Source organism: Thalassophryne amazonica, chromosome 18 (assembly GCF_902500255.1).
Source record: "Thalassophryne amazonica chromosome 18, fThaAma1.1, whole genome shotgun sequence".
In the NCBI taxonomy this organism is placed as follows: domain Eukaryota; kingdom Metazoa; phylum Chordata; class Actinopteri; order Batrachoidiformes; family Batrachoididae; genus Thalassophryne; species Thalassophryne amazonica.
In genome coordinates, this window is record NC_047120.1 from 4,904,663 (window position 1) to 4,930,592 (window position 25,930).

A 25,930-nucleotide genomic window follows, 5' to 3' on the forward strand; every position below is an offset into this window, starting at 1 on the left:
CGGGGTCAAATTTCAACCAGGACAAAGGTCTGATTGACCGTGTTGGTTTTCTGCACTCACACGGCAGTCAGCGAACTGTCTCTCCTCGGCTTCCTCTTCTTGTGCGCGTTGCTAAAGTCCAGAGCGGCCTTGTCCATTCCCAGCAGCTCACTGATACGATCATGGCCGTAGAACTCACCGTATTTATCCATCACCTGCCAAAAAACAGAAAGTACAGCCTCAGTTGTAATTACTGCACTCATGCTGTACTTTTATAGTTCAGGCAGAAGATGTTCACCATATCTGACTCACTTAAGACAACATCGGCTCCGAGCGCAAATATGTCATCCCTTAAATTAATATTAAGTTACTGTTTTTAAATCACTACTGTCAATGCCGCAACGCAACACGCTCAAATTTTTAACAAAAGGGTGCAATTTTTCCAACTTCTGTTTATTTATATGTGATTCACATTTGTTAATTTTAATAATTACTTTGACATACTGTAGGCATTTAAGTAACAGCCATCTGTTTGATGAGTACACTTCTGGAGAGGTTAGCTTAGTCTGTTAGCAGTTAGCCCACGCTAGCCTTACCTGCTGTTTGGTCTGGACTTAATTCTTATACAAATGTTTGTTGAAGTTGTGTGATGTTAGCAGACAGTGTGGCTCTGTTAGAAAGCCATGTTTGTAAGTTAGAGCAGCTTATTCCAGTGGAGTTAGATGTTACGGGAACTCCAGATGAGTCCAGTGTCGGGGAAGCTAGCACACTAGATTAGCTTCACTGGCACTTCTGATATTGGGACATTTCTTGGGACTGTTATGACATAACAGTTGTCATCTGAACTGTTAGACAGAATGGACCATTTGGCTTGGCGTTGTGTGAAGGTTTTGTACTCTGATACCCTCAGTCCACACAGGTTAAATCTTTTCTAGAGTATAAATTCTGATCCTGATTCTGCAGTGCTGTGATTTCAGATCAGTTACAAGTTGTCAGAGACGGTGTGGTTCATAAAAACACTGACACCAACCTTTCTCTTCACAAACTTGTCCCAGTAGTTGTTTGGAAAAGATCTGAAAAAGAAAGAATAAAACACTGTCATCATAGTGAGTCAAATTTAATTACATATCAGTTCATTCTGATTAAAGTGACACTCGGATTCTGCCCAGGCTCAAAAGATGACCTCCTGACCCTGGAATTCGTGGCTGCTTCCCAGTGGCAGTCCTAGAGTGATTTACTCCCCGGGCAAAACCCCCCGCACACACTAACGTGGCCACCACCTCCGCCCCACCACCCATGAAAACACGAACTTCGTCCAGAACACCCACAATCCCACAAATTAACTCACAACAGCTATTTACAAGAACAAATTTCCGGTACAAAATGTACAAAAATTTCCGGTACAAAAAGGTTAAAAAAAAAAAAAACCTATACATTAAAGTGGCAAAAATGGTAAAGTGCAATCATGTATCATAAATAAATGAACTAACGACAGAGGTAAATTCTATACCCATTACTGTACACATAAGAAGAAATAACAAACACTATTGTGTATCATAAGTAACAGGAAGCAACAAGTGAAGAAGTTAACACTCTTTAAAGGCAAAAATGGCAAACCACAGTAATTTGTCATAAATAACAAGAAGTGCAAAAGAAGTAAGAGGAAAACAGTCTATATACAAAAGTTTGCAGGAGGCATCATAATTGTTTGCCACAGTGCTCACTATCCGTGATGTGAAATTCCATCGAGTAGGAGCATTTCTGGGCAACCTTGAGCAGCCTGCAGACTGAAGAAAAGACATCCTCTTTGTGGATTTTGAGAAAAATGTGGCAAACCCAGAGAGTGATGCAAAAAATATTCTGCACTCAGATAAGCATTTAGCCCCCTGAGACAGAACCAGATTCAGTCTGTGTGCATAGCAATGCACAAACATTGCACTGGGGGCTATTGCTTTAACTTTGGCCTGCAAACCATTGAGAGCTGAAGCCATGACAGCAGCCATGGCTTCTTCGTAAGGAAGACTATCAAATGGCTTCGCCAAAATCTGGTCCACAACATTCAAATTGTCTACCATTATGTGCAGCTTGCTACCTAGCTAGCTCGCTGGCTGGGACTGGCGCGAGGCTAGTGTGAAGTTTGTCCGCCTGTGAGCGCTTTGTGACGGTGGAGAAGCTCAGCAGCACCCACTGCTCGGTAGGGACAGAAACTGCGATGAAGTCAGAAAGAGTGATAGAAGTCAGTCTCCAAACACAAGCAGCTACAAAAAAAAAAAACACCAGAAATAGAAGCTTGATTTGTCGCTAGTCGTTTTTAACAAAGAAAATGCCGCTAAGAGGATTAGAAAAGTCTCTGGTTCAACTCAGAACAGAATGAAAATTAAAAAATGCTCCCACGGATGTTTACACCAAAAGATCGCTGATTCGCTCATTTCGCTGTCAATCAAAAAGGGATTCAGCCTCAGACAGATCATCCAATCATCATGCAGAAGCTGAGCGTCCGGGCCAGCCCACTGCCCCATAGACCCCCAGACACGCTGAGCAGCCGATGGGCGGGACAAAGCCCAGCAATTATCCAATGACTCGTCTCGTTTCACTGCAGTCTTTGCTTCGCTATTAAACAGTGTGGTCGCTCAGTGTTCACACTGTTTAAAGTACTGTGAAGCTGCGGGAATACATAAATCAGTACATACCTTTTTTCTTTGCTCGTTTCTCCTCTTCTTCTTTCTTTTTCTTTCGAAATTGTGCACCTGATGGCTTTGATCGTTTCCTATCCATGATTATGTCTTACTCCGTTTCGACCACCTCCTCGACCAAACATTGAATGATTCCCCCCTCCCCCTGCACAAACTCTGCACTGTGCAGCGTTGCTCACCTAACGCGAGAGGTGAGACTGTCGCTGAACCGTTTCAACTTGACCAATTGACCACCACGACCACCATAATCTTGGGAATTCTTTCGGTTCATCATTCACAACACAGAATCAAACCTAATGGGAATGTAGAGAATTTCGCAACCTTTATTTGAAATATTATACAATAATAGAGCAGAGCGTGATGACAGATGATGATGTGATCTGAGGACAGTGGATTGTACAGGCGCCAGATGCGCGCCTCCCACCATGGGATGGGGAGGGGAGGGGGAAGATGGGGGCGCCGCTCTGCCGTAACGCAACCATGAACACCCCCCCCCCCCCCCCACATCACCCTTTTTTTTTTCTTTCCCGCACGGTTGTGCCGCCCCCCCCCCCCCCCCCCCGCAATGCCCGGTCAACCCACCTCCAGGACCGCCCCTGCTGCTTCCTTCTGAGGTGTTTGTAGTGTGGAAGATGTCCTGACACTTTTTGAATTCTGTTCACCTTTTTGTTATTAAATTTAAGAACATTCACAGCAGAGAGGTGCAGCATTAAGAAACCATCTGTTGACTGAACCTTCTATGAACAAATAACCAGAAACACTGGCTGCATAACTTGATATTAGTCTACACATAATGTGTGTTATTGTTCTTACAGGAATTTTTATTTCAGTAACATGAACAAATATACATTTTGCTGTTATATTTAGTGCCAGCAAAGCAACAGACATCAATCACACCGAGTCAAGGGATCTGGCTCTAGGGTACCCGTCATCAAGTGTTATATAGACTTAGACTGCTGGGGGGTTCCCATGATGCACTGAGTGTTTCTCTTTTTGCTCTGTATGCACCACTCTGCATTTAATCATTAGTGATTGATCTCTGCTCCCCTCCACAGCATGTCTTTTTCCTGGTTCTCTCCCTCAGCCCCAACCAGTCCCAGCAGAAGACTGCCCCTCCCTGAGCCTGGTTCTGCTGGAGGTTTCTTCCTGTTAAAAGGGAGTTTTTCCTTCCCACTGTCGCCAAGTGCTTGCTCACAGGGGGTTGTTTTGACCGTTGGGGTTTTTACGTAATTATTGTATGGCCTTGCCTTACAATATAAAGCGCCTTGGGGCAACTGTTTGTTGTGATTTGACGCTATATAAATAAAATTGATTGATTGATTGATTGATATCAAAGTAGAGAGCTGAACAACTTATAGCTTTGAAATCGACAATGACTTTATAAACATTGCATTTTGATACTGTAAAAGCTCAAACTTTGTCTGGGCTTTGCGATTTCGTTTACCATGGCCAGTGTTGCTGGAGTTGGCCCAGAGCACAATACGGCGAGAAGCCAGGGGTTGTCTGTGCCCACACAGGTGCTGACCACTCTGGACTTCCTGGCAACAGGGGCATTCCAGCCGGACCTCGCCGATCGGTCAGGAGTGTGCCTGTTAACCTTGAGCCGAGCCATGCCAGCTGTGTTGAATGCAATCATCTGAATGCCATCCAGGTACATCACATTCCAACACTAAAGCACAATTTGCAGTGAGATCCGGTTTCCCAAATGTAATTGGAGCTATTGACTGCACACATATTGCTATAAATGTGCCATCACCAGATGATTTTTTTTCTTAATAGGAAACTTTTTCATTCCATCAATGATCAAATCATATGTGATGCGGAAATGCATCTACCTAACATCATGGCTCAGTGGCCTGGTTCAACGCATGACTCATTCATCCTGACTAACAATGTGGTTGGGGCAGCCCAGTCTCACGCTTTGTTTTCATGCTCCCTTCACAAAATGAGTGACATTTCCATGACACCGTTTTTTTATTTTGCTATTTCTTGCCCTAGCCACTTAAACCCTAACAATGACCATAACATAACTGTCTCCCTTCCCCTAACCATAACCCCCCAGACCCTCCCGTGTCACCCTGCATTTTGTGCCCCATCTGGCACGTGTGGAATGAGTAAATAGTTTATTTGCGTAATTTTTCCAAATGAAAACCAGTGCAAGCACATTTGGGCATGTGCACATTCAGATATTTTGTTGTTGTTGTTGTTGTTATTATTATTTTCTTGATGGTGAAACTAGAGTTGCAGGGCTTCTTAACAAGCACCCGATTGTCTTCCTGTGTTCAGTATTTGTCAATAAATGCGTGCCTATAGTTATGATGTCAAACACTGTCAGCCGCACCTCAGTCTCTTTAACTTCAGTATGTATGCATTGCTTCTGGTTGATAGGGTACCAAATATTAATTTACATAATTTATTCCACTTCAGCTATAGCTCAGTTAAATTCCGTTTCTCACTGTGATCATTCTGGACAGAGAGGGGAATCCCCAGATCCCAGGATGTATTTAAACACATTTGCATATTTAAATAGGGGCATGGAAAGGGAGGAGTTTGGTAGTTCTGCATGTGCGCTCAATTCCACTTCCAGTGGGATGTACAAAAGGAATGTGCTTGGATCCATGCGTACACACATTTTGATACATCTGAATGTTTTTGTGTTTATGCCAGTTTCTGGGTTTTGACGTATGCCATGTTTCAGTCGGAAATCCACACAAATCTTTGGACATTAGGCCCCAGGACATCGAACTGGATTTAAAATTTAATGGGGAAGTCAATGAAGAGCAATTAAAATTGACATCACATGGGATGTCGTCGAGCACATCTTCAAGAGTTTAGCAGCAGCATTTTGGACAACATGTAAGGGTCCAGGCATGTTTTGTTCATGGAGGTGACCAAGTTACAGTAGCCAAGTTGAGATGAAGTCAAAGCATGGCTCAACATTTCCAACTCCCCTTGTGAAACAGTGTATCAGAGCTTTGCAGTATTTTTCAATTTATAAAAACAACAACAACCAAAAACCCCCAAAGTAAAATACTTTATGTGTTGATCCATGTCAAAGTCTGGTCCAAAGTAACAAGTAGGTTTTTATTTTAATAGATGAATGACCATCCAGAATTTTTTGGACAATGCTAGACTTGACAGAATCTAAAATGTCTGTTTATTTCCACCCCCAGCATTCAGCTGTAAGAAATGAAATGAAATGAGCAGCTATTCAATCTTTTATTGCATTTAGGCATTTAATTACAGTGGGGCCAACAAGTATTTAGTCAGCCCCTGAATGTGCATTTTCTCCTACTTAGAAAGATGAGAGAGGTCTGTAATTTTAAACATAGGTACACTTCAACTGTCAGAGACAAAATGAGAAAAAAAAAAATCCAGGAAATCACATTGTAGGAATTTTAAAGAATTTATTTGTAAATTGTGGTAGAAAATAAGTATTTGGTCAATAACAAAAGTTCAACTCAATACTTTGTAACATAATCTTTGTTGGCAATGACAGAGGTCAAACGTTTCCTGTAAGTCTTCACCAGGTAAACCTGTAGCTGGTATTTTGGCCCATTCCTCCATGCAGATTTCCTCTAAAGCAGTGATGTTTTGGGGCTGTTACTGGGCAACATGGACTTTCAACTCCCTCCACAAATTTTCTATGGGGTTGAGGTCTGGAGACTGGCTTGGCCACTCCAGGACCTTGAAATGCTTTTTGTTGACCGAGTGGTGTGTTTGGGATCATTGTCATGCTGGAAGACCAAGCCACGCTGCAGGTTCAATGCTCTCACTGATGGAAGGAGGGTTTGGCTTAAAATCTCACGATACATGGCCCTGTTCATTCTTCCTTTAACACGGATCAGTCGTTCTGTCTCCTTTGCAGAAAAACAGCCCCAAAGCATGATGTTTCCACCCCCATGCTTCACAGTAGATATGGTGTCCTTGGAATGCAACTCAGCATTCTTCTTCTTCCAAACACGATGAGTTGAGATTTTACCAGAAAGTTCTATTTTGGTTTCATCTGACCACATGATATTCTCCCAATCTTCTTCTGGATCATCCATATGCTCTCTGGCAAACTTCAGACGGGTCTGGACATGTACTGGCTTAAGCAGGGGGACACGCCTGGCACTGCAGGATTTGAGTCCCTCTGTGCGTAGTGTGTAGCCTTTGTTACTTTGGTCCCACCTCTCTGCAGGTCATTCATCAGGTCCCTCCGTGTAGTTCTGGAATTTCTGTTCACCGTTCTCATGGTCATTTTGACTCCACAGGATGACATTTTGTGTGGAGCCCCAGCTCCAGGGAGATTATCAGTGGTCTTGTATGTCTTCCATTTTCTTACGATTGCTCCCACAGTTGATTTATTCACACCATATTCACTCTTCCCAGCCTGGTGCAGGTCTACAATGTTCTTCCTGGTGTCCTCAACAGTTCTTTGGTATTGGCCATGGTTGAGTTTGGAGTATCACTGTTTGAGGCTGTGGATAGGTGTCTTTTATACAGATAACAAGTTCCAACAGATGCCATTAATACAGGTAACAGGTGGACAAAAGAGCTTCTTAAGGAAGTAGTTACAGGTCTGTGAGAGCCAGAAATTTAGCTTGTTTGTGGTTGACCAAATACTTATTTTCCACCACAATTTACAAATAAATTCTTTGATTTCCTGGATTTTTTTTTTCTCATTTTGTCTCTCATAGTTGAAGTGTACCTATGATGAAAATTACAGACCTCTCTCGTCTTTCTAAGTAGGAGAACTTGGACAATCAGGGACTGACTAAACACTTGTTGTCCCCACTGTATGTGTGTCAATTTGTCTGTGTTTTTAGGTTTAAATGACATAAAATTGAATATCATCTGCATGACACTGATAGGAAATATCTTTGAAATTAGATTAACTGTTAACTGTCCAAGAGGAAGCATATATAGGGAGAACAAAATAGGATCAAGGACGGAACCTTGAGGCATGCCACAAAGCAGATTCAGAAGACGATGTAAAACTGCCCAAAAAACAGCCAAAGTCCTGCCAGAGAGGGAGGATATAAATCATTGGAAGGCTGACCCATAGACATATACCCAGGGCTCAAGCCTATTCATAAAGATACTGTGACTCAACAGTGTCAAAGGCAGCACTGTGATTCAACAGCACCAATGGCGAATATTCTGCTGCATCTCCACACATCAAAAAGTCATTGAGGAGAGCTGTAATCCTTTGAATGCATTCAACAGCCTAGATCTGTTTTGCCTAGACTGCCCAGAGATGAATGTTAACTAATCTGAGTTGGCAACTGCCAACAGCCTCCTTCAACCTTCGGGGGACCTCTGGAGGTCGGGACTCTAGTAGAATTTATTTGTATACAGAACATTATCCAGAAAATATTGATGCATTGTGTTTGTATGTTTGCTGTCATCTGCCAGAGTAAAAAAGTCATAAATATGGGGAACTTCGCTTGATAGCTGATAAACACTCAGAAACATGAAACTGTCAGAAAAGTTGACTTCAGTGACATTATATGAGGGACCGCCCACTCAGAGACATTACTGAAATGAAGGCGACAATCAGATTTTTTTGCAAAATAAAAAAATAAATAAATAAATAAATAAAAAATAAAAATCTGTGGGGTTTTTTTTTTTTTGTGGACTTTGACAGAAAATCTGTGGAAATGGTGAACAAGTGTGTTTTGGAGTGTATTCCAGAAGTCACAGGGTGTGAGTGGGTTTTCTAACTCCCTCAAAAATAAATAAGGGGCACATTGTTGGCAGGGCTGGCCGACCTGATTGTCTTCACTACTGCCACCATGGTGAATTTTTTTTGCCTTTTTGTGTGTGTTTGAAATGATTTTTAAACTATTTGATGCATACTTTCGTTTCTAAATATGGGACAATTTCTTTTTTCAGGGGACAATTGGCAACTCTAGATGTGAGGCCCTGGGCAGGACGTCAGTCTATTAGAGGTCCACATATAGACACACAACATAAACAACAACAACAAAAAAACTGAATTAAAAATTTAAAACACAATAAAAAGATGACCATAAAAGAATACAAGAATAAAAACACATCATAACACTAATGATAAAACAGGGAAAACAAATGAGTCTTTAAACGTGACTTAAAAGTCTCCACAGTATCAGACTGCCGAATGTGTGCCGGGAGATCGTTCCACAGAGCTGGAGCACAGTAGGAGAAAGCGGTGTGACCGGCAGACTTTTTATTCACCCTGGGAACACACAGAAGTCCTGCACCCTGAGAACGCAGGGCCCGAGTCGGTACATAGGGGCTTACAGGGGCAAATTTTATTACAGAGATTAGAGCATGCCATAGGTATTAAAGGCACTGCGCTGCAGTGGTTTGAATCATATTTATCTAATAGATTACAATTTATTCATGTAAATGGGGAGTCTTCTTCACAGACTAAGGTTAATTATGGAGTTCCACAAGGTTCTGTGCTAGGACCAATTTTATTCACTTTATACATGCTTCCCCTAGGCAGTGTTATTAGAAAGCATTGCTTAAATTTTCATTGTTACGCAGATGATACCCAGCTTTATCTATCCATGAAGCCAGAGGGGACACACCAATTAGTTAAACTGCAGGAATGGCTTACAGACATAAAGACATGGATGACCTCTAATTTCCTGCTTTTAAATTCAGATAAAACTGAAGTTATTGTACTTGGCCCCACAAGTGCCTCTACTGGTGGTTGGCTCTCACTGCGGTATTGTATCACTTCCTGTTCCGGAGCACAACGGTGTTTTGCTGTATCTGTTAGCTGTTTAATCTGCGCAGTTAGATTGATCTAGTTACCTAGATAACGATTTGCTTCACAGTGTAATCTTCACGTGCCTTAACTAAAGCACTCCCTCTGCTGAATCACCTCTAAATTATTTACACATTATTCACTTTGTGTGTTTTTAGGAATCCGCTAGCTTAGCGCAGCTACTAGCTCTTAGCCGATTTAGCATGGCGGCTTCTCCTGTCTCTCCCGCACTTTTCTGCTCTGGGTGTGAAATGTTTAGTTATTCCTCGGCCTCCTTTAGCAGTAATGGTACTTGTAATAAGTGTAGCTTATTCGTAGCTTTGGAGGCCAGGCTGGGCGAATTGGAGACTCGGCTCCGCACCGTGGAAAATTCTACAGCTAGCCAGGCCCCTGTAGTCGGTGCGGACCAAGGTAGCTTAGCCGCCGTTAGTTTCCCTCTGGCAGATCCCGAGCAGCCGGGAAAGCAGGCCGACTGGGTGACTGTGAGGAGGACGCGTAGTTCTAAACAGAAGCCCCGTGTACACCGCCAACCCGTTCACATTTCTAACCGTTTTTCCCCACTCGGCAACACACCCGCCGAGGATCAAACTCTGGTTATTGGTGACTCTGTTTTGAGAAATGTGAAGTTAGCGACACCAACAACCATAGTCAAATGTCTTCCGGGGGCCAGAGCAGGCGACATTGAAGGAAATTTGAAACTGCTGGCTAAGGCTAAGCGTAAATTTGGTAAGATTGTAATTCACGTCGGCAGTAATGACACCCGGTTACGCCAATCGGAGGTCACTAAAATTAACATTGAATCGGTGTGTAACTTTGCAAAAACAATGTCGGACTCTGTAGTTTTCTCTGGGCCCCTCCCCAATCGGATGGGAGTGACATGTTTAGCCACATGATCTCCTTGAATTGCTGGCTGTCTGAGTGGTGTCCAAAAAATTAGGTGGGCTTCATAGATAATTGGCAAAGCTTCTGGGGAAAGCCTGGTCTTGTTAGGAGAGACGGCATCCATCCCACTTTGGATGGAGCAACTCTCATTTCTAGAAATCTGGTCAGCTGTAACTAGGTTTAAGGATATGATTTCTTCTTTATGTTCTCTAATGCCATATACCAACACAGTGCAGAGTAGCTACCTAAACTCTGTGAGATAGAGTATCTCGTCAATAGTTTTACATCCTCATCGAAGACAACCTTGGATGCTGTAGCTCCTCTGAAAAAGAGAGCTTTAAATCAGAAGTGCCTGACTCCGTGGTATAACTCACAAACTCGCAGTTTAAAGCAGATAACCCGTAGGTTGGAGAGGAAATGGCGTCTCACTAATTTAGAAGATTGTCACTTAGCCTGGAAAAAGAGTCTGTTGCTCTATAAAAAAAGCCCTCCGTAAAGCTAGGACATCTTACTACTCATCACTAATTGAAGAAAATAAGAACAACCCCAGGTTTCTTTTCAGCACTGTAGCCAGGCTGACAAAGAGTCAGAGCTCTATTGAGCCGAGTATTCCTTTAACTTTAACTAGTAATGACTTCATGACTTTCTTTGCTAATAAAATTTTAACTATTAGAGAAAAAATTACTCATAACCATCCCAAAGACGTATCGTCATCTTTGGCTGCTTTCAGTGTTGCTGGTATTTGGTTAGACTCTTTCTCTCAGATTGTTCTGTAGTAGTTGTAAAACAGCTAACTGATCATCTGCAGAGGAATGGTCTATTTGAAGAGTTTCAGTCAGGTTTTAGAATTCATCACAGTACAGAAACAGCATTAGTGAAGGTTACAAATGATCTTCTTATGGCCTCAGACAGTGGACTCATCTCTGTGCTTGTTCTGTTAGACCTCAGTGCTGCTTTTGATACTGTTGACCATAAAATTTTATTACAGAGATTAGAGCATGCCATAGGTATTAAAGGCACTGCGCTGCGGTGGTTTGAATCATATTTATCTAATAGATTACAATTTGTTCATGTAAATGGGGAATCGTCTTCACAGACTAAGGTTAATTATGGAGTTCCACAAGGTTCTGTGCTAGGACCAATTTTATTCACTTTATACATGCTTCCCTTAGGCAGTATTATTAGACGGCATTGCTTAAATTTTCATTGTTACGCAGATGATACCCAGCTTTATCTATCCATGAAGCCAGAGGACACACACCAATTAGCTAAACTGCAGGATTGTCTTACAGACATAAAGACATGGCTGACCTCTAATTTCCTGCTTTTAAACTCATATAAAACTGAAGTTATTGTACTTGGCCCCACAAATCTTAGAAACATGGTGTCTAACCAGATCCTTACTCTGGATGGCATTACCCTGACCTCTAGTAATACTGTGAGAAATCTTGGAGTCATTTTTGATCAGGATATGTCCTTCAATGCGCATATTAAGCAAATATGTAGGACTGGTTTTTGCATTTGCGCAATATCTCTAAAATTAGAAAGGTTTTATCTCAGAGTGATGCTGAAAAACCCATGCATTTATTTCCTCTAGGCTGGACTATTGTAATTCATTATTATCAGGTTGTCCTAAAAGTTCCCTGAAAAGCCTTCAGTTAATTCAAAATGCTGCAGCTAGAGTACTGACGGGTACTAGAAGGAGAGAGCATATTTCACCCATATTGGCCTCTCTTCATTGGCTTCCTGTTAATTCTAGAATAGAATTTAAAATTCTTCTTCTTACTTATAAGGTTTTGAATAATCAGGTCCCATCTTATCTTAAGGACCTCATAGTACCATATCACCCCAATAGAGCGCTTCGCTCTCAGACCGCAGGCTTACTTGTAGTTCCTAGGGTTATTAAGAGTAGAATGGGAGGCAGAGCCTTCAGCTACGGGTACTAGAAGGAGAGAGCATATTTCACCCATATTGGCCTCTCTTCATTGGCTTCCTGTTAATTCTAGAATAGAATTTAAAATTCTTCTTCTTACTTATAAGGTTTTGAATAATCAGGTCCCATCTTATCTTAAGGACCTCATAGTACCATATCACCCCAATAGAGCGCTTCGCTCTCAGACCGCAGGCTTACTTGTAGTTCCTAGGGTTATTAAGAGTAGAATGGGAGGCAGAGCCTTCAGCTTTCAGGCTCCTCTCCTGTGGAACCAGCTCCCAATTTGGATCAGGGAGACAGACACCCTCTCTACTTTTAAGATTAGGCTTAAAACTTTCCTTTTTGCTAAAGCTTATAGTTAGGGCTGGATCAGGTGACCCTGAACCATCCCTTAGTTATGCTGCTATAGACGTAGACTGCTGGGGGGGTTCCCATGATGCACTGAGTGTTTCTTTCTCTTTTTGCTCTGTATGTACCACTCTGCATTTAATCATTAGTCATTGATCTCTGCTGTCTTCCACAGCATGTCTTTTTCCTGATTCTCTCCCCTCAGCCCCAACCAGTCCCAGCAGAAGACTGCCCCTCCCTGAGCCTGGTTCTGCTGGTGGTTTCTTCCTGTTAAAAGGGAGTTTTTCCTTCCCACTGTCGCCAAGTGCTTGCTCACAGGGGGTCGTTTTGACCGTTGGGGTTTTTCTGTAATTATTGTATGGCTTTTGCCTTACAATATAAAGCGCCTTGGGGCAACTGTTTGTTGTGATTTGGCGCTATATAAATAAAATTGATTTGATTTGATTCAGTTTGATTTACCAGGTCAGCCAGATAGGGAGGTGCAAGTCCATGAACAATTTTATAAACTAATAACAGTACTTTAGAATCCGATCTTGCAGCAACTGGTAACCAGTGCAGGGATGCCAAAACGGGCATAATGTGGTCAAACCTTCTGCTTTGTGTCAAAAGTCTGGCAGCAGCATTTGGAACCAGTTGAAGACCCCTAATCCTGGACTGCGGTAAGCCAGAAAATAGCGCATTACAATAGTCCAATCTAGAAGAGACAAATGCATGAATCAAAGTGTCAGCATCAGCCATAGACAGGATGGGACGAATCTTCGCTATATTTCGCAAATGGAAGAAAGCAGTCCTCGTAATGTCTCTAATGTGGAGATCAAAGGTCAACGTAGGATCAAAAATTACTCCAAGGTTCCTCACTTTATCTGTATAATGTATAACACACGAACCTAAGCTAAGTGCTAGCTGATCAAATTGATGCCCATACCTCGCTGGACCAAGAACCATAACTTCAGTCTTATCAGAATTTAAAAGCAGGAAGTTACTAGACATCCAACTTCTTACTGATACAAGGCAATCTTCCAAAGATTTTATGTGAATGCGATTACCAGCAGTTATTGGCATGTACAATTGAGTGTCATCAGCATAGCAATGAAAGGGAATCCCAAAGCGCCGCAGTATATTCCCAAGGGGTGCTACATAAAGGGAAAAAAGCAGGGGGCCTAAAACGGATCTCTGCGGAACCCCAAACCTCATGTCCCTACGATCAGAGGAGGTGCCATTACACATTACACAGTAAGAACGACTGGACAGGTATGACGTCAACCATGCAAGAGCAGTTCCAGTAATCCCAAAGTGATTCTCCAGCCTATTGAGTAAAATATGATGATCCACAGTATCAAACGCAGCACTAAGATCCAACAGCACCAAGACTGTAGTGGTATCTGAGTCCATTGCTTGCAAAAGGTCATTCACTACTTTAGTAAGTGCTGTCTCTGTGGAGTGATATTTTCTAAAAGCAGACTGCAGTGGTTCAAAAATATTATTCTCAGTGAGGTAGTCCACGAGCTGTCACAAAACACTTTTTCCATGATTTTAGAACAAAATGATAGATTTGATATCGGGCTATAATTTTTCAATACACTAGGGTCGAGATTGGATTTCTTAAGTAATGGTTTAATCACTGCAGACTTGAAACATTTAGGAACAGATCCAGACGTTAATGAGAGATTTATAATTTCCAGCACAGTCGGTCCAAGAGTGGGCCACAGGTCCTTAAACAGTTTTGTTGGTATAGGATCACATAAACAGGTTGTGCTTTTAGTAGACATCATGAGCTTCGTCAGCGTGCCTAGCGAGATACCATCAAAATCTGTAAATCTGGGTAACACCTCAGTGGGCGCATCCACCTCCATAGCAGTATGCGGTGGCTGGACCAAAGCCTGCTGAGATATGCTCAACCTAATATCCTCAATTTTCTTCTCGAAATAGTCCAAGAAGTCCTGTGCTGAAAAGGGAGAGTGAATAACAGGTGGCTGTCCATGAATGAGAAATGCTACAGTTTCAAACAAAAACTTTGAATTATGCTTGTTTTTATTGATCAAATCAGAATAATAGGCACGCTTTGTAGCCAGTAGTGCATGCTTATAATCTAAGACAGCATCACGCCATGCAAGGTGGAACACCTCTAATTTAGCCTTCTCCCTAAGGTCACGCAAGTAACCATTGAACCAAGGCGACTGCACCCTGAGAAGGCGTGGCCTTAAAAGAGGAGGCGCAACCTTATCCAGTGTAGTCTTGAGCGCTGAATTCAAGCCATCTGCAAGACTATCCACTGATTGAACATTCTCCAAACCTGAAGCCAAAATTTCAGGCAGTCTGGCTTCGAGTTCAGTCATAGTTGAGGGATTAATGCGTCGCCGCAGAGATAGACAAGGCTTTCGGTCCACTAAACGCGGCAACATAAATGCATACCAAATAAATGAGTGGTCAGAGACCACCGAGGCAAGAGGCAAAATGTCAATGTTCGTGACAGCAAGGCCACGTGTGAGAACAAATCAAGGGTATATCCACTAATGTGCGTTGAATCCTGAATGCATTGCTGGAATGCCAACGCATCCACAAATTCCATAAATGACTTGCAAAGGGGATCAGAGGGCTTATTTATATGAATGTTAATGTCACCAATAATCAAAATGTTGTCTGCACTAGCTGACAGGCTAGAGATGAACGCACCAAATTCATCTAAGAATTCAGAATATGGGCCAGGAGGCCTATAAACAGTGACAAAATAACATGACTGATTTCCATACTTCTGACCCTGACAATATGTAGCATCATGAGCAGAGCGGAGAGTCAGATGCTCAAACGAATTATATTTATGACCCCCAACAGTCAATAAGGTAAACCTGGATTTATAAGACCACCTTATTTACACTGGCCTTAGAAATCAGGTTGTTGGTCAGCTTCGCAAAGCAAAAACATATTTCTTCACTAGGAAAATTGAAGAGGCCAATGGAAACAGTTCCAAACTTTGGAAACAGATAAATAACTTGACTAATCCCATCAGGAAAAAAACATCAACAGTTAGATTGTCTCAAAGTGCATGAAAAGGTCATCAGTAATAATGAGTCAATGGCAAATGCCTTAAACAATTTCTTTATTGAGTCAGTGCAACAATTGGCAAATCACTTCAATAACACTCTGTCACATCCTAAAGAACACCTGGATAAGACTAACCTATTTAAAATAGAGGAAGTGTCTTGTGACAAAGTGAAGAAAATCATCTCAACTATGAGCAACTCAGTGTCAAAGGATTTCCATGACATTAGTGCAGCTCTGATTAAAAAATACCAAGACACTCTTATCAAACCCATCACATATATGATGAATCTCTCTATCCGCTCAAATACATTTCCTCAATGCTGGAAAGTTGCCATTGTCACTCCAATCCACATGTCAGGTGAAAATGATGATCCCAACAACTATAGGCCAATTACAATCCTGCCTGTTGTGTCTAAAGTCCTGGAGAAGGTCATTGCAGAACTAATAGAACATCTCAAGTCAAACCAATTGCTGCATCCCCAGCAGTTTGGGTTCAGACAAAAGTACAGCACAGGGACTGCCAATTGTTTTTTGTTGGAGAAAATTAAGAATTGTCTGGACAAAGGCCAAGTTGTTGGTGCAGTGTTTTTAGATCTTAAAAAGGCCTTCGATACTGTCGACCACAGAATCTTATTAAACAAGCTCCAGTCCTTCAAAATCTCATCCAACACACTACAGTGGCTGAAAACATATCTTGAAGGCAGACAACAATGTGTTAGTGAATGGGAGTAAATCAAGCCTGAAGCCTAATAACATGGGGGTACCGCAAGGTTCTGTGCTTGGACCTTTGCTGTTCACCATGTATATAAATGACCTTCCAGACTGCTGCAAAGGCGTAAACTGTCAGCTCTATGCCGATGACACAGTTATCCATGTGTCTGCCAAAACTTCCACTCAGGCAGGGCAGCAGCTGACCCAGGCCTTATCTCACATCTTGGCTTGAGCAATCACACTTAACCCTAAATGTAAAGAAAACTGTTGCTGTTTGTTTTTCTATCAAATCACAACCTTTAAATGACCCCTTTGTCGTATCCATTAATGATGAAATAATCCAAGAGGCAATAGAAACAAAATATCTTGGGATCATAATTGATAGCAACTTAAGGTTTCAAAGTCATGTAAAGTACATCTGTAAAAAAGTAAAACTAAACTTACGTTGCTTTTGCTTCATAAGACAGGAGCTGTCACATCAAGCTGCTCTGCTGTACTTACATGCCATGATCTTCTCCCATCTCTCATACTGTCTCACCTCATGGTCACAAACGTCTGCATCCATGCTCAAGTCTGTAATATCTTTGTACAAGCAGGCTATCAAGGTGTTTGACAGAAAGCCTATGAGGTGGCACCATTGTGATATCATCCAAAAGCACAAACTTTTTACATTTGAGAATTTTGTACATTTTTGCACATTGAAATTGTTTTTTAAATGTCTACATAATCATGTGTCACCACTGTTCTCTGGTTTGGCTGTCAGACGTCAAGGCTCTCTCAGACCAAACACCAGAGCCTCTGTGAGTGGGGACTGTGTGGTTCCAAAGCACAGAACATCTTTTGGACAGTCCAGCTTCTCCTCTGCTGGAGCCCGACTGTGGAACTCACTCCCCACACATTTAAAACTGCAGACTGATATGACCACCTTTAATAGGTGTGTGAAACTGTGGCTAAAATCAGGACAGAACTGTGCACATGGTGATGTATAAAATGAAATGTATTGTATATAGTAGGTGCAATTGTGTACATTTTGTATTGTGTTAATTCTAAAAGCCCTCTATGGACAGGTGTTGAAAATTAGCATATTTTGCTATAACACTTAAAACATTGCATCTGGTTTGTCCAATGTGAATGTTATGTCCATATCAAATAAATAAATAAAAACAAAAATAAATAAATAAATAAAAGCAACACCCCCACCTCTTCTGGACAAGGTTAAAATAAAGCTTCTTGTTTGATGTTGCAATGCTTCACAAAGGTTTCCAAAAGTAATCTCTTGCCCATATGGTTATATCAGCTATTGATGAATGGTGGTTGTTGATGCGGTGCTGTCTGTGGGCAGGAAATCACAGGTGTTCACCTTTGGCTTGCACAATACCATTTATGCACTGTGTGAAGCCCAGAAGCCTCTGAGCCCAGAGAAGTCAACTCTGCATCTGGACAAGGTTGACATAAGGCTTCTTTTTTGGACAGTAAAGCTTTCAGTGGCATTTGTGAATGTAACTCATAATGTAGTGCTTGACAAAGGATTCCCAAAGTCACCCCTTCCCATGCGTTTATGTCAGCTGTTGATGAATCATGTTTCTTGATGCACTGCGGTCTGAGGGATGGGAGATCATGGGTGTGCGTTGAGAGGTTGGACTTGAAATTCCTCCAGATTCCATATATCATTTAATGATATTATGCGCTGTAGCGTGAGAAATATGCAAATCCATCACAGTATTTCTTTGAGGAACACTGGGCCTCATTCATCAATATCTTCTTAATAATCTTCTTAGATTCCTTCTTAAGCTGTCCCTAAGAAGGTTCTTAAGAAAACTCTATGTCATATTCATCAGCATGTTCTTAGACCACAGAATTGTTCACAGCTGTGTTGTTAAGCTGATGAATCCCATTTCCTCATAACCTGAAAGCGCATGCCTGGTGAGCCTAATTGACATATGTTTATCATAGGTAACAGCGCATCAATGTTCATACAAGGTCATGGAACTGCACTGCCGTGTCCAGAGGCAGATTTCATAAAGAGGAAACAAAATGCTGAAAGCAAAAAGAAAATCGATTTCAGCACTGTAGCAGTTCAGAGGAGGAGGTTAAGTGTTGAGATGTAGCACAGACACACATGCAGAGCTGGACTCACTGTGTGTTGATTACGAGTCTGTCCCACTGTCCTTTTATGTCATCCTCAGATGGCTGTTCTGTGATGTAAAGACCATCAAACTCCAGTTTCCTGGCCACCTCCTTTTCACGCTTAAAGATCACCAATGGTACCTAGATCACACAACACAATGTGGGTCAACACAACAGGCCTCCGAAAAGACTTTTTTCTTGGACTGCCAATGCATTTTGAAATTTGGCAGATATAAAAATTTTAAAATTGAGACTGTATCCTTCAATTACACTGGCAATTATAATGAGAATATAGAATTCGGTCACAGATAGTCCAAACTATACCTTTTTGGAATCTTTATGATCAGGCAAATAATGTGGAATATTTTTTTCAATATGATTGGAGCATCTTTTAATTTTGACCTCTGTGTAATTCTTCAATTGACTCCTACCTGACCACCGATTGAAAAGTCAAGTGGCCAATCAGTTTTTTCAAAAGAGGAGTGTCTAAGGAGTATTTCTGCCAAATTTGATGTTTTTATTACCATTTGCATGATTGTTTCAGTTATCTGCTGCACTATTTTGACAAATGTGCAAAAATGAATTTGTGACTTTTATCATTAAAATAAGTAATAAAATGAGCAACAAAATGCACTAATTCAATAAAATTCAGTTTTTGCACATTTTTCCAAACTGCGTGCTGAAGTATAACCAGCAGGAGACCATTGATGTGATCAGTAAATTTGGTGACACAACACTTGTATTTATTGAATATTTTTCTGGTGTCTCTTTTCCAACTTTAATTAGGCATTCTATAATTTGGGGTGTTTGTTGTTGTGTTGTTGCAGGCCAGTCCTAGGCCTACACTTGTGCTGATTCTTTGCACCATGCACATTTAATTCAATAATGTATTATTATTGCTAAAAATGTATATTTTTGCTAGAAAATTGTGTTATTATATTGGGGCACAATATAATATACAGAGATGCAGAGATGAACAGCAGGATTGCAAAGGCAGCAGCAGTTATGGCAAGACTAAGCCACAGAGTCTGGAACAAGTCCATCCTCACTGAGAAGACAAAACTTTGCGTCAACCAGACCTGCATGCTCAGCATACTCCTCTACGGTAGCAAGGCATGGACAGCCTACACCAGACATGAGAAAAAAGCTCAACAGCATCTGAAGTGCCTTAGATGAATTCTGCACATTGGACGGCAGGACAAGGTGCCCAACACAGAGGTCTTGAAACGCAGCAACATGAGCAGTATGTTCACCATTCTTGGCGAAAGGCACCTTTGTTGGCTTGGCCATGTCAGGAGTAGGGATGGGTATTGATAAGATTTTATCGATATCACTGCCATTATCGATTCTGCTTATCAATCCAATTCCTTATCGATTCCCTTATCGATACCTCTTGTGAATTTTGTACTAAAAGTAGACTTTACAGGTTTTCTATGTATTTCATTGAGTCTTAAAGTAAATACGAGGTCTGTTAGAAAAGTATCCGACCTTATTATTTTTTCCAAAAACCATATGGATTTGAATCACATGTGATTGCATCAGCCAAGCTTGAACCCTCGTGCGCATGCGTGAGTTTTTTCATGCCTGTCAGTTGTGTCATTCGCCTGTGAGCAGGCTTTGAGTGAGGTGTGGTCCACCCCTCTCGTCTATTTTTTATTGCGAATAAATGTCTGAACGAGTTGGAGCTTTGCTGCATCAATCTTTTGCCAGAAACTGTGAGAGACCTCAAGGTGGACACCGTTCGAAAAATTAATATGGCTTTCAGGGACGATTTTATGGGGATTACACAGATTACGGGGTGTTACTGCCGCTTTAAGGACGGCCCAAAAACGGGACAAAACCACCTCGGTGTTGGTCTCTCAGGACAGCTTTCAGGTGGATTTCAGACGGATTCCGGTTGCTTTTGTCCCGCGTAATGAACGGAGCCCTGGCACATCCCTCCGCTTTACTTTCCATGAAAAAAACTCCTGTAACGGTGGAATGTGCCAGAAAAAGTGCTGATGTCCACATCTTCTGCCTTTTTGTGAAAGTCAGACGAGGTCCCAGATCGACAAAGCCTTCACACTGGAAATGATCTGGTTGTTCCAGCAGGGTGTCAGCCTGTCGATGGGGGCTGGGAACGCGCCGCGCTCTCAGCAGTTGTGGGCCGTCCTTAAAGCGGAAGTAACACCCCGTAATCTGTTTAATCCCCATAAAATCGTCCCTGAAAGACCTATTAATTTTTCGAACTGTGTCCACCTGGAGGTCTCTCACAGTTTGTGGAAAAAAATTGATGCAGCAACGCTCCAAATCGTTCAGACATTTATTCGCAATAAAAAATAGACAAGAGGGGTGGACCACACCTCACTCAAAGCCTGCTCACAGGCGAATGACGCAACCGACAGGCATGAAAAAACTCACGCATGCGCACGAGGGTTCAAGCCTGTCTGACGCAATCACACGTGATTCAAATCCATATGTTTTTTTTAAAAAATAATAAGGTCGGATACTTTTCTAACAGACCTCGTAAATATGAAATTGGTCACTGTATCCTTGATCTCTGGACATAAATAAAAATAAACAAAACGGTGTTTCGCTTTGAAGTTATTAATTCCGAATGGATTCTATCGTTCTAACTTGACTCGGCAGAGAGGCGCGCAGCGTTTGGAGCTGTGTGAACAGAACGGAGGACAATTCTCGTTTTTTTTCTCGCAACAAGACAGGAGTCCCAGTTAGTGACTTTAATCCGCACAAAAGTGACTCACGATTGACATATTCAGGGATGAAAGTGGTGAAAAACAAAAAAGCTGAAACCCAAAATTACCCCCCCAACACCACCCGCACGAAAATGTTTGAATTCTAGAAGCTCTGAAATGCAGTCTGTGACTATTCCAGACAATAAACTGGAGTGAGTGCAGCATCCATTTAGGTGAGAGAAACAACAAAAAAACAACTTTCCTTATGCAAATTCATTCCAGTAGTATTCTGCTCTTACTAGGATGCAGCAGTTTTCTAGTTTGGCAGATAGTTCTGGAGGAAATCACTGAAGAAATTAACACATTGAAAATATGGTTTGACTGAAACAAACTGTCATTAAACTTAAATAAGACAGGGATGAAATGGAGGTGTAAGAGTCACTCGGTGTTCACAGGAAACATTTATTTCTGTATGTATGTATGTATTTATTTATGTTCATTGTTAATTGATTTTATATTTTCTGTTGTGTTTTTATTCAGGTTCTTTTTGTCTCTTTCTCTAAAATTGTACATAATCATTAGTTATTATTACTATTATTGTTGTGCTTGCTATCATTATTAATATATAAACAAAAATAAATATAAAAATATTACAATTTGTAATACATTTGACTATTTTACAACAACAAACGCTTGACAGCTGCAACTTCTTAATGCTAACTTTAATATTGAAAATGCCATAGACATGCTAACGCGTTAGCGTCGGCCCGGTTTTAAATTATAAAATACATCTATCAACTGTTTCAGAAGACTATAACAGGTCGGTTTAACATTAAAAGGTAAATAATACTCACAGCCATATGCTCTTTAGGGTTTTAGCTGGGGAAAGCAAAAGAAAAAAATTAATCAACAAAGCAATGATCGAAGCACTGCTTCGATCTACGAATCACTGCTTCGATTGGTTCAAGGTTTACAGCAAAGCCGCGCTGCAGAAAAGTTGATTCCAGACCTGCTGCAGGGTCTGTAATCAATGTAGAGAAATTATAATTTTCCTGACAAATACCCCCAAAACAACAGCCACTCTGAAGGACCGATAAGGGAATTGTTAAGTAAAAAGGTTATTGATGTCAGTGGATCGAATCATTTCTTAACGATACCCGAAAGGAATTAGTTCTCGATACCCATCCCTAGTCAGGAGAATGAAGCAGGGGCTGCATTTCTAAAGCTCTACTGTACGGTGAGCTGGCAGAGGGCACTCGTTTGGCTGGTTGACTTCGCCTGCTCTTCAAGGATGTCTGCAAGAAGGATATGATAATAATACAATAACATGCTTTTGGAGGGTGGTATGCATTTTCAAGAGGCTCGACGTCCATGCCCAGTCACCCAAAATGACGACAACAGCATGTTATTTGCATTATTATCACTTTTTACTGAGATACACAACACGTAACGCGTACATAAATAGTTGGCTCACTTAACTTCTGCCTTGTAGCCTGGTGCACGGGCTGCTGTTCAAATTCAGCAGTGTGTCCTCATCAAGCTGGCTGCTTTAGCTGCTGTTCATTGTCATAGTATCCATGAGAAAATCATCCGTAATATCCATATTGGGACCAAAACACACTTTTCATCTTTTCCTCTGCGGACAGTTTGTTTTTTTTTTTTCCCCTCTGCGGACAGTTCTTTGGCTGCTTGCGCGCTATGATGTCATTTGTTTAGGCACAGCGGGCGGGTATAGCCAGATACCGTCGACATAAATCTATGATACCAGCCCAGCAATGCCCCGGTAAAGTGATAATAATGTGCAGCATCTTTGCCAACACATGGGAGCAGTGTGCAGAGGACCATGCAGCCTGGCGTTTTACTGTCAGAACAGGTGCACAGGAGCAGGAGAGGAACCAAGGCCTTGCTGACCAACGAGCTAGAAGAAAGGCGTGATAGCAGCAGCCTCAGCAAGCATCACAGTACACGTGCAACAAATGCAGCAGAGATTGTCACTCGCACATTGGACTGATAAATCATTCACGCAGGTGCAGACAGAAACACAAGACAAAAATTTCCTGGATATTTGGTTGCATGGCTGAAGCAGGGGTCACCCCTTTGAGTCTGGTCTGCTTGAAGTTTCTTCCTCAAATCACTGGAGGGAGTTTTTCCTTGCCACTGAAGCCTGTGTTCTTGCTCTAGGGGTTGCTCAGTTTAGACCTTACTTGTGTGAAGCACCTTGAGGCACCTTTGTTGTGATTTGGCGCTATATAAATGAAATAAATTGAAGCTGAATTGAAAAGTGTACAAAAAACAAACAAACAAATAAAAGCAAAAAAACAAAACACTGGGCGCAACACCATTGTCTCCCGCAGATGTATGTATGTGTGTGTGTGTGTATATATATATATATATATATATATATATATATATATTTGAATCACGTGCGATTACATCAGACAAGTTTGAACCCTCGTGGGCATGCCTGAGTTTTTTCACACCTGTCGGTTGCGTCATTCGCCTGTGGGCAGGCTTTGAGTGAGGAGTGGGCCACCGCTCCCGTCTACTTTTTCATTGTTTAGGAATGGCTCAGAGACTGCTGCTTTGCTTGATCAAAATTTTTTCAGAAACTGTAAGGCACATCCGAGTGGACACCATTCGAGAAATTCAACTGGTTTTCGGTGAAAATTTTAAGGGCTGATGAGAGATTTTGGAGTGTTACTGTCGCTTTAAGGACTGCCCACGGAGCTGGAGGGCGCGCCGCGCTCCGAGCCGTCGTCGTCAGCCTGTTCCGAGCTGAAAACTTCCAAATTTAAGCCTTTGTTGACCCAGGACGTCGTGAGAGAACAGAGAAGTTTCAGAAGAGGTCAGGATCAGCAGTTTATCCGGACATTCCACTGTTAAAAGAGATTTTGTAATGAAAGACGTGCGGACAGATTCGCGCGTCGGCAGGCAGCCGCTCATGGCCCGGTGCCACAGAGAAACACCTCCGTGTTGATAACCTTTCGTAAAATTCAGGTGGCTTTCGATGGTTTTCAGTCGATTGAGTATCCGAGAAACTGTTTAACAGCTGGGCATGTTCCAACTTGTCCCGTAACGCTTCCAACGGAGGTGTTTCTCTGTGGCGCCGGGCCATGAGCGGCTGCCTGCCGACGCGCAAATCCGTCCGCACGTCTTTCATTACAAAATCTCCTTTAACAGTGGAATGTCCGGATAAACTGCTGATCCCGACCTCTTCAGAAACTTCTCTGTTCTCTCACGACGTCCTGGGTCAACAGAAGCTTACATTTGGAAGTTTTCAGCTCGAAACAGGCTCACGACAGCGGCTCGGAGCGCGGCGCGCCCTCCGGCTCCATTCGTTGTCCTTAAAGCGACAGTAACACTCCATAATCTCTCAAGAGCCCTTAAAATTTTCACCGAAAACCAGCTGAATTTCTCGAATGGTGTCCACTCGGATGTGCCTTACAGTTTCTGAAAAAATTTTGATCAAGCAAAGTGGCAGTCTCTGAGCGGGAGGGGTGGAACACTCCTCACTCAAAGCCTGCCCACAGGCGAATGACACAATCGACAGGCGTGAAAAAACTCTCGCATGCCCACGAGGGTTCAAGCTTGTCTGATGTAATCGCACATGATTCAAATCCATATAGTTTTTGAAAAAAATAATAAGGTCGGATACTTTTCTAATAGACCTCGTATATATATATATATATATATATATATATATATATATATATATATATACACACACACTGTATATATGTGTGTGTGTGTGTTCTGAGTGAGAAATCCCAAAACAGCTAACATTATTTTTTTACCAATGCTAAACGTTCTGTGCATATATATGCGTTTCATAACCAATGCATTACATGTGCTGTAAAACAATTTTTTACTTAATTTTAGACCTTCAAGGTGACAAGGAAACATACATTTAAAAAAATCAAAAGAAACTTTGCAGTGCACTAAAGGAGGAAAATGTTATCAGTTGAAGAAAAGGAAGAAGATCTGACAAAGCAAATAGAAAGAATGAGAAACTAATATTCAAAACTGATGAAGAAGAAAAAAAAGAGCTCCTGCAGGATAAAAGAGAAAGGGCATCCAAGCTGAGAAAAGAAAGTGTTCATCCAAGAAGTGCCAAAGAGCTGCTGACATCTTTTATGTGACACCCCTGTCACACCTTGACTATTTAGCCAGCATATCCCAACTGTATTAAAAATGCTGGCGTACGCAGACATACATCTAATAAGTTATGGGTAAGTTTTGTATTAGTTAAGAGCATGTTGAAGCACGCTGATATACCCTGTAATATAGCGAGCACATCAAAAAATTTTGGGCACGCACAATATTTTCGATGCATGACAGCATATGGCTCATACATCCCACATACATGGGCCATAAGCTGTAGGTAAGTTATGCGATTGTTCACACACATTTCATGTAAATTACTCTTAAGTCAAAATGCATCAATTGATGCTAATTGATTGGCTGAACAACTGAAAACTGCTGTCCTCATGCGAACAGTTCAGACTGTTACAAATACTAAAACAATTCACACACGGAGTAAATATAAAGTCTTAATCTCACCTGCTCATGTCAGTCGGATTCATCATCACAGCCTGATAAAAACTCTCACTCCCTGTCTCCTCTTCAACTGCTTATCTGGGATAGGGTTGCAGGGGCAACAGCTCCAGCGGGGGATCCCAGACTTCCCTTTCCTGGGCCACATTGACCACCTCTGACTGGGGGATCCTGAGGTGTTCCCAGGACAGTATAGAGGATATAATCTCTCCACCTAGTCCAGGGACTTCCCTGGGGTCTCCTC

The 25,930-nt window shown here is 41.8% G+C and overlaps 1 protein-coding gene across 3 annotated transcripts in view; it reads right to left on the reverse strand.

Moving 5' to 3' along the window:
• Positions 1-25,930, reverse strand: part of ryr2a (ryanodine receptor 2a (cardiac)) — a 723,597-nt gene that overhangs the window by 38,408 nt on the left and 659,259 nt on the right. For all 3 annotated transcript variants that reach the window (XM_034193918.1, XM_034193917.1, XM_034193919.1), the window contains 3 exons: positions 18,468-18,598; positions 1,010-1,052; positions 61-194 (listed from right to left, as the gene is read on the reverse strand). In XM_034193918.1, the coding sequence (XP_034049809.1) occupies positions 61-194; positions 1,010-1,052; positions 18,468-18,598 (308 nt within the window). The remainder of the gene's footprint in view (positions 1-60; positions 195-1,009; positions 1,053-18,467; positions 18,599-25,930) is intronic.